Genomic DNA, 9,772 nt, shown 5'->3' on the forward strand with positions numbered 1-9,772 from the left:
GGTGAAAGACTTGGGACTTACTTGTGACTTTCTCAACTATGACTTGCTCCCACTTCTGCTCAGGGGTGAATTTCTCGAAACCAAAGTTGCTTACTACATTAGCTACTTCGTTGCTTTCAATGCATTTTCCCATTGGCAACTACCGAAGTTGCTAACAGGCTAACAACTTCCCTTTTGAGAAACTCACCCCTGATGAGGTGATCAGACACCAGGGGGCGGTGGCATACTCCCCACCTCCCCAGCCTCAGCAATGTAGAGACGCCTCTGCTACTGTTTTCAGGCCAACCAGAGCGGTCTTGGTACCCACACTAGCTGTTTGTGGAGTATGGCGTGCTCTTATCCAGATAGTTTGTTGGCTTCTTGGGTTTGGGTGCTCTTTAGTCCAAGGTATAATACTTCCAGGATCAAAAAATGAGAATAAATTCTCTGACTAAGGCACTCCAAATTAAAATGTCTTTATTGATATGACAGGTCCTACATGGACATATTGAAAACAAGGCCCACGCGTAGCGGCATGAGTGCCTTTTTCAGGGCCGCACTAGCTATCGTGCACTTAGAACTAAAGTGCTTACCTACGAACAACTCACGTTCATACCGGGCACTGAACTTTTCCGTACAGTATGTGGTCATTTGTTACCCGGATGAACCTGCTGACATCCAAGTGTTTTTTGGATGGCAGTGTGACTTGCAGCGTGAACACGTCAGCCAGTTCCAGATGAGGTGCGGAAAGTGGCATCAGCATGGTTCTCTGTCGGCCTGAACGCACTTTGTGTGCGTGTACAGTACAGTATGTGTGTGTCTGTGCGTCTCTCAGCAGCCCCTGATGAGTGTGCGTGCCTACGTGTTTGCATGTATTACTGGCTGTTCTGAGGTCCTCACACGTGTGCGTGTGCGTGTGCGTGCGTGCGTGCGTGTGTGCGTGCGTTTGTGTGTGTGTGTGTGTGTGTGACAGGGAAAGGGGGAATAAAAAGCCGGTTGGCAGGTATGTGGTTGAGAAGCTACTGAAGAGCTTGATGAAAAAGAATAGGGTCAGGAAGTTGGAAGGAGTCAAACGGCACGTAGCTTGTGACGATGTCAGGGTACATTTATGGCATTTATGGTGTGTGTGTGTGTGTGTGTGTGTGTGTGTGTGTGTGTGTGTGTGTGTGTGTGTGTGTGTGTGTGTGTGTGTGTGTGTGTGTGTGTGTGTGTGTGTGTGTGTGTGTGTGTGTGTGAGAACAAGAAGCCTATTTGCAAGTAGCACCTGAGTGTGTGGGTGTTGTGACATGTGACATCTATTTCCCAGGTGTGTACATTCGGGGCTTGTATCTGGACGGAGCACGCTGGGACCGCAAGAGGAAGCTGCTGGCAGAGTCATACCCTAAAGTGCTGCATGACACCATGCCTGTGGTTAGTACACACACACACACACACACACACACACACACACACACACACACACACACACACACACACACACACACACACACACACACACACACACACACACACACACGGCTGCTGACAGCCTTGACTGGGCCTAGGACAAAAAAAATCACACATTCATTAACACCCACACACTAATAAAGCACACACACACACACACTTACTATACTTTGAAATCCGTGTGTACACATTTACTACACACACATGCATTCAAACTCATAGTTAAACCCACACACTCAGGCGGCGACACCCACGCACATTTTCACAACCCCTGTTAATTATGGCTCATGTCCATCTCTATGGGGAAACAAAGCAAACATGTGGATGATGGTGATGATTAATACCCAGAGTGTGGCTCGATGCTTGCTCCTCCCCTTCCCTCTCTCCCTCCCTCCCTCCCTCCGCTTCACAAATGAATCTTTCACTCAGTTGCACAATACCTTACCCTGGCAAGCCTGGGCAATCAGTCTTCACACATAGGGGCCAATAAAAGAAAAGAACTAAAGACAAAAAAAAAAAGAATAACAGAATGACATGGGTGATAGAAGAAAACAAGATGACTAACAGGACGGTCTTGGCCTGTTTTTAAGCGTATCGTTCCCTACGGTGATGGCATAACTGCACTACAAGGGGCTGTTGCACAGTTAAGACCTGTCTCTGCGGAGCGCATTAGCGCTATTGCACAGTGTTACATGCGAGTCTGAAGACATGGCCTCTTGCCATCAGCGGCGCACCCCTGTGGTGGGAAGGATAGATGGTTGAGATGGAGAGATTCTGATGGTGTGGCTCTCAGGTCTTGGAAGAAAGAAGATGTCTCGTCTGTCTAGGCCTTTTTCATGAGGTTCCATGTTCTGGGAGACTGAGAGCAACCAGGCTCTGGTGCGTGCCTAAGCGGCTCCTCATACTTAAGTACTACTTAGGCTTAAGTACTACTTAAGAGTTTTTGGGAAACGCAGAGAGTAGTTAATTTGGCGTTCTATAAATTCAGTTTCAAGAGCATTTTGCCAAGTTTGCTTTGTCATAGCCAGTCACAAATGCAACCAGGCACATGGTTCGACCATCATGACAGTTGTGTGAAAAGTTTTTCGGGATGTCTCAAACCCTTTATTCAGACTGTTCTCACACTTACTGTGTAAGACAGGAATGATACTGTACCCTCCCTCCCCCATTCATGAAGTGTGAATCTCTAGATCTCACACCTGCACTTCAGGTTCTTCTCAGTAAGTGCGTGCCTGTGTGCGTGTTTGGGTGCGTGTGTGGTGCGTGCGTGCGTGCGTGCATGGCATACAGCATGCACAACAAACAGCTGACTGCCTACAAAATGCTTTGCATTGCCTCTGTGTCTCTCTCTCACGATGTGATCCTTTTCATCTGTGCACAATGCCTGGAAAGCACCCTGGAGGCTATCCATGCAACAGTGCGCTCACACACACACCCCCTAATAACAACAGTATACCAGCAGCACAGCAGCTTTGCACCTAGGAGACTGGTCACATGTGCACGGCTGCTTTTCCCCCTGTTCAAAGTGTTGTCTCAAGGCCGTTTCTAGATTATTTTTCTGTTCCCCCTTCCTGTGTGGGCTGTGTGGCGTATACACCCCCTCAACCACCCACCCACACCGTCCCACCATCTCCCTTTTGACGACAACACAATGAGTGTAGAAAACAGTTGTTGTTTTTGTGCTTCATCTCCTCCAGTTTATCAGAACCTTCTAATTACTGTTTGCTGTGCGGTGCGTGCCACATGAATTGTGCATTAGAGAGCGAGTGTAGAGTAGTGTAGTGCGATATTGAAATAGATTGCCGTTGGCAGACTCATATGAAAGTCGCGCAACAGATGAAATATAACTGATTGCCTCGGCTTGGCTTGCCTCTCCCGCCCTCCTCTCCCTCTCCTCTCCCCGTGTTAACGCAGTCGCATGCCCGGACTATGAATTATGCAGAATTAACCCCCCATACCCACCCCCAATCTTTTAATATTCCGACATTTTCAGAGCGACTCATATAAACCAAATATCCATTTTTGACAACAGCAAGAACTTGATTAAAATTGTGTTTATTATTATTTTTCAGCGAGAGAAAACAGAAACACGGCACAACTTTGAAATGCAAATTTCTGACGTTGTGAGGCCCCCGTTCACTGTCATTAAGTTTCAGCAGAGCCTTGACTCACGTCAAGCGCTAAAAACTCTGCAGCGATTGATCTGAACTGGGAAATCAAGCATAATGAAAAAGGTTTTTTTCCACCTTTCTCGGGTACTGTGTCTCTTGTGCCTGACTGGTACATGTCATACCCCCAGGGGTAAGACCCTTGTATTGTAGTCCATCGTCTGGTACATCAAATCCTGAATGATCCACTTTCCCCTTTTTTCTCTACCTCCTCCTTCGTAAAAATGCCTCACATCTTTTTTTTTCTTTCCTCTTCTTTTTCATGTTCCCTCTGCTCTGCACTCTCTGGCCTCCAGTCGTCCTCCCTCTCTCTTCCTCTCCTACCAACTCCTACCATCTCCTCCTCCTCCTCCTCTTTCAGCAGAGGACGGAAAAATACAGTATGCAGGAATAGATTAAAACCCAGTTCACTCAGGTGTGTAAAGCAAAGCTGCAGAGTAGTATGACAATGTACCAGCAAGGGGTTCAGTTTAAGGGTGAGGAGAAGGGGGGTGGGGGGTGAAGATTAGGGACAAGCTATGAAGCTCGGAGCTTCACAGGGGGTTCACAATTGTCAGAGAAGACTGTGATGTACCGTAGTTGGATTGGGGTGGGAATGGATCCTGAGTTTCTCTCAGGGAGCTCACCATACGTATCTAGCGGTGTAGTACCTTTGTAGTGGTGGTGTGGGGTTCTGCTGTGTCTGCATTTCTGCTTCTCTTCCTCTTGTGTCCTCCATCCGCCACCCCAGCTTACACCTTCTTTTTTAATCGCCTCAATCCTTTTTTCTTTTTTTTTGGAACTCTCTCCTTTTCATGTTTTTGCTGCACTCCACTGCTCAATGTGAATATAATGTACTGGTATGTGGGTCTTTTTTCCCTATTTACTGGTACTACACAGTGAGGATGACAATTTTCACCCCATCCCTCCCCTCCCTACACATCTGAAACACACGCATAACTCCACCACTAACATCTGAAACACACGCATAACTCCACCACTAACACACACACACACCTCCACCACGAACACACACACTTAACGCCACCTCTACCTCTAACACACACACAGGGGTGCCGACAGGGTGGGACAAAGGGGACAGTTGTCCCGGGCCCAGGCAGAGAAGGGGCCCAGAATTGGGTCCTCATTACATTATGTCCATTGGGCTGAGGGGCCCTTTCGGATGATTTTGTCCTGGGCCCGGCCAAAGCTGTCAGCGGCCCTGCACACACACACACACAGACTCACACATACCCATGATCACCACCCCCCAAGATCCCCCACCATCCCACCTCCTTAATTTCCCTCTGGATTAATGAATGATACTCTACTCTACTCTACTCTACTCTACTCTACTCTCTGCTTTCCTCTTCCTCCTCCACCTGTGTAGATCTGGCTGAAGCCGATCAGGAAGCAGGACATCGAGGAGCGCATGTGCTACCTGTCTCCCGTCTACAAGACCAGCGAGCGCCGCGGCACCCTCTCCACCACCGGACACTCCACCAACTACGTCATCGCCATGACGCTCAACACCAACGTGCCGGCCGAACACTGGGTGTGCCGCGGGGTGGCGCTGCTCTGCCAGCTCAACGCCTAGAAATACACGCCTTTACACAACCTCACACACACACACACACACACACACAGACACACACACACACACACACACACACACACACACACACACACACACACACACACACACACACACAGAGAGAGCCGCTGAACGTCTAGAAGGCACCAGTAAAACCTCATACTCACCACACACACACACACACACACACACACACACGAGTTGAAGGCACCAGTGGCACCTCATACACACCACACACAGCTCAACGTCTACTGTAGAAGATGCCAGTAAAACATCATTGACACTACTGTACACACACACACACACACACACACAGGGAAATTGTAACAAGCCAGTAAACACCCTCACACCCACAAAGGCGTACACTACATACGCACTGGCAAATGGACAGAATTTTTGTATTATTATTGTAACTATTATTATTAAAATCCGCCTTATTTATGTCAAGGCGTCTGGTGGAGGTGTGTATATTTTTCTCAATAGGGCTGAACTGGCGCTGCTGTTAGCAAGCTGAGAAGGTTGAATCTAGGTAGGAAGCTTATGAATGGAAAGCTCGACACATTTACTAGGTTACACACGGCTCCTGTGAAGTCAAATAAAATAAAAAATGCAAGGGCAGCACAAAAACAGCAGCAGCCCTAACTCGAGACTTGACTTGCATCCTGAAGCAAGTAGTATATGGTTCACAGGAACTCATACATCATCTCCTTAGTCCATTGAGGTTGTGCAAAATAAAGGCAGAGACTCGGAGAGGCTTTCAACTGGAGCAGGTCTGTTGCTGCTGTTGTCTAACTTTGTGCCGTAGTTGCACTTCTTGTAGTTTTTGAAGGCCCTTATTTCGAGTTGGCGCCAGACAGAACTGAGAACGTAAGTGGGTGGGGAACCCACACCCTAACCCACTAATCCCAATACCAAGGCAGATGTACATGGAGTGTAATTCATTGGTGGGTGGGGGCAGGGCCACTGGCAGCTTTGGCCGGGCCCGGGAAAAAGTCATCTTAGAAGCCACCCCAATACATACATATGACAGCTCTCTCCCTGGAGCCAGAACAACAGAACCCTTTCCCTCCCACTGTCGACTTCCCAGCATGGGGGATGGGGCGGGGGTGTTCTTTTAGGGACCATGAAAGTTTTCCACCATGTACAGTATTTTATGCAAACTTGTTTACAGAGAATCCTATTTAGCCTAACTTATCGGTCCACATACAGAAGTTTTTTTCTGGATTAATCTAAAATATCCTGACTTTTCCAACCTAAAAATAAGTCTATAAGTGCACCATAACCCTGATTTTGTACGTGTGACGACTGGTAATACTGTATATTGCTCGGTACTTAGTAAATGTGATTAGGAAGTATTGTATAGCCTAATGCCTAAGGATGAGATTGGAGGGTCATGAGTTAGAGGTCCGTACTAGGATAAAGAGCTGGTGGAGTTGAATAACTAAATGCCCCTCTGTGCCTGTGCCCTCACCCATAGCTGAAAAGCTCCTGAGCATGGCACCCACTATAAGCTTACAATGTGTAAGTGCGTCAATGTGTCCTGTCCCATACCCTGAACCTAAATAACGGCAAGACCTTCTTGCACAAGGACATCGGCCAAGAACAATGTAATGCAACATTCTGTAAGTAAAGTAAATTATTAGTTACAATAAATAAATACATATATTTGATGTATGTGCATAAGTGGAGAAGAAAACCTGCCAGTGAAGCATCAGTAATTCCTCATGCACTAATATCTAAATTAGACTCATTTCCTATGCATCATGTAGTATAAACTAATACAGTTTCAAGTGAGGTAGATGTGAGATGCAACAGAAGAGCTCGGACAGACATTGTCTGCTTGTTGCACATTTTTATTTGCTCTTCTTAAATCGGGAGGTGCACAGACAAATCAGCAAGTATGGTGAATGCGGTGAACACATTAACGCACCCAGGCTGGTAAACAGTCTATCAAAGTAATAAAAAAATAAAAACATTCAGACCACACAGTGAGGGACTTCCATATTTTTTGGCTATTTTCTCTCTATCTCAATCATTTCCTCTTTTACTGTTAAGGTGAGGTAGTCTTTGGGAACAAATCCAACTCAGCTACTGTATCCTGGAGGGTAATTCCAAGAACATGGTTAAGATAACATACAGGAAGTGGTAAACCTAACAATAGATAGGCCACAGGTCTGATTTAGTTAAGAAAATGTGGACTCCAGCCTCTTCTATTACATGATTTACCACCACAACCTCAAGGTTAGCTTAACCTGGTTTACTTCTCAGCCAGGTTCTTAGAGTACCCACGTGGTATTAGTCTCCTACTGTTGTGTTTTCTGAGGTTCTATCTAGGCCATGTCTATTTAGACACATACACAAGTTTGGGGGACAGGAAGTAAGTGTTTACCCATTCTTAACCTTTAAGCACTAGCTGTATTGATACATTTCAGAAAGGTATGCCTCTCAAGGTTGGACTAGCCTTGTGCAATATTTTATACTTCAATGCCAATTTGTTACAAACAAAAGGGGACATGTTTTTTTGTGTGTCATCAATATCCCCATAAATATGTGACTGTACTGTTGGGGATTTTGGTGCAGAGGGGTCAGGCGGGACATCTTCAGGTTATTCACGTCAAGACCATATCATGAGCATGAATGTCCCCCCCAAAGTATACATCAGGGACTTTACATCTTATTTAAATACATTACAAATATAAAATAAACAAACAGAACATTCTAAAGACACACCGTGTTTCTTTTATTCCTTCTTCATTTTAATCAATTGAAATAAAAAGTTTAACACAGTCCCTCCCAAGGAGGGGGAAAAAAGAAACAAAAAAAATCTTTGATCCATTTAATCTCATGCCTCACATGCATGATTCTGATCCAATCAAGTACATCAGCAATTGTGATCCACAATGATTTTTCACAGCCAAGACGAAGGAGACAATGGATGGATGTCACATGGTGACGAGCAATGGGGATCGCACCCGTTATGGTGCTTCTCCAGGCTATACAAGCAGCAGCAAACACAGCCAATGGAATGTTTTTATAAAGCAATTTTTTAAAATTTTAACCCACACAGCCCATTTTCTTCTGTTTGTTTGTTAGTTAATTTGGCACAGTCAAGGTGGTTTCTGTCACAAATACCCATTAGAATGAAGAACAAAAAAAATTAAATAAAAAAATAACGGATGGGAAAAGAAAAGAAAAACACTGTAATAAAACTGTTCATTGTCTTGAGCACATAATTTCAAACAGATACTCCGTGGTTTGATTAAGAAAATAATGTGAACGATCACTACAAGTGCAAATTAGGCTAGTAAATCAACAAAACTATAAAACAAAATATACACATACTGATAAAGGAGAGTCCATCCACGCACAGGTTTGAGATTGTCAATGTATAAATTTAGGTGAATTTCACATTGAGTCATGGTCTTCATTTCAATACCTTTAGCACTGATAAGTAATTAATACGATGAACACAAAAGTAACATTTGAAATGGCAGTCAAAACGTTCAAACCTAATTTGATTTTTTTACATACATTTTGCTTTACGTCCTTCAATGTTCTAACATGGACAGTAACAAGGAGTCCATGGACACCACTTCGCAACTTTAAAAAAAAATCCAGTGTGCTACTAGCTGTGGTCATGAATTACACCCCAAACTTTAAAAGGTGTCACATTTTCTTCAAAGGGGAAAGAAAACACTTGGCGGCAGAATTTTTTCAAAGTCAATTCCACAACAAAAAAAGAACTGTACCAGTATCTTCAACCATCAAAACCTTGTCTTGAATTAATATCTCCCATTCTCCACACTCAAGTCACGACTACTTGGTTTCCATTGCTAGAAATAACAACTATGATTAGTTTGAAGCATTTGTGCGTTGCTGATATGATTCACTAAATTACTGCCTGCCGTTTCTGAGCTTCTATCGCGGTGCTATTCCTCTAATTGTAGTGATTTTTATTTCTTTGCTAGCTTCTGTTATTGTTGGGGATTTCGGAAAATACAAGCAACAAAACAGACAATCAAAAAGCAGTCAATGAAAAATGGAAAACAGAAGTATTTCGTTGTATAATAATACTGAACTTGTTTGTATGTAAAGACAACCTCTCCTAAAACACACTTTCACATTATGATATTTTAAAAACAAAACAAAAAAAAAACAATGAAAAAGGCTGTAGTGCCATCGTCATCGCTGGCAGTACGATTTAAGACTCTGCTAAACTCCATCGACTGAAACCTGCTGCCTGCCTTGTCATGCCACAAAAAGCCTTGGCGGGTCAGCAGTGGGCTCTAAAACTGCAACGTTTTGGGGATTGTCTCAACCGGATGAGCTGCCCAGTTAATCTGTGCTTGGCACAGCGAATGGAAGGACAATATCGAACACCGCCACAATGAGACTCACAGACAGACACACACACCAAAGGCTTTACTCCCACAAGAATGGAGCCTGGTGGTAGAACAGAGAGCACCACTTCTATACAGTACAGACACATACAGACACAGACACAAACACAGACAGACAATACAGACAGACAGGAAGACACAAGGGACAATACAGATGATGGGGAATAGCTGCTGAGAGGACAAAAGAGCGCAGGTGACCAAGACTG

The 9,772-nt window shown here is 44.7% G+C and overlaps 1 protein-coding gene across 1 annotated transcript in view; it reads left to right on the forward strand.

Annotated features, from left to right (window-relative positions):
* Positions 1-5,613, forward strand: part of dnah7 (dynein, axonemal, heavy chain 7) — a 149,456-nt gene extending 143,843 nt beyond the window's left edge. Inside the window, exons 70-71 of the mRNA XM_063214309.1 lie at positions 1,286-1,389; positions 4,963-5,613. Coding sequence (XP_063070379.1) covers positions 1,286-1,389; positions 4,963-5,169 — 311 coding nt within the window. The 3' untranslated portion in view covers positions 5,170-5,613. The remainder of the gene's footprint in view (positions 1-1,285; positions 1,390-4,962) is intronic.
* Positions 5,614-9,772: the final 4,159 nt, after the last annotated feature.

This window comes from Engraulis encrasicolus, chromosome 13, assembly GCF_034702125.1.
Source record: "Engraulis encrasicolus isolate BLACKSEA-1 chromosome 13, IST_EnEncr_1.0, whole genome shotgun sequence".
Lineage (NCBI taxonomy): Eukaryota > Metazoa > Chordata > Actinopteri > Clupeiformes > Engraulidae > Engraulis > Engraulis encrasicolus.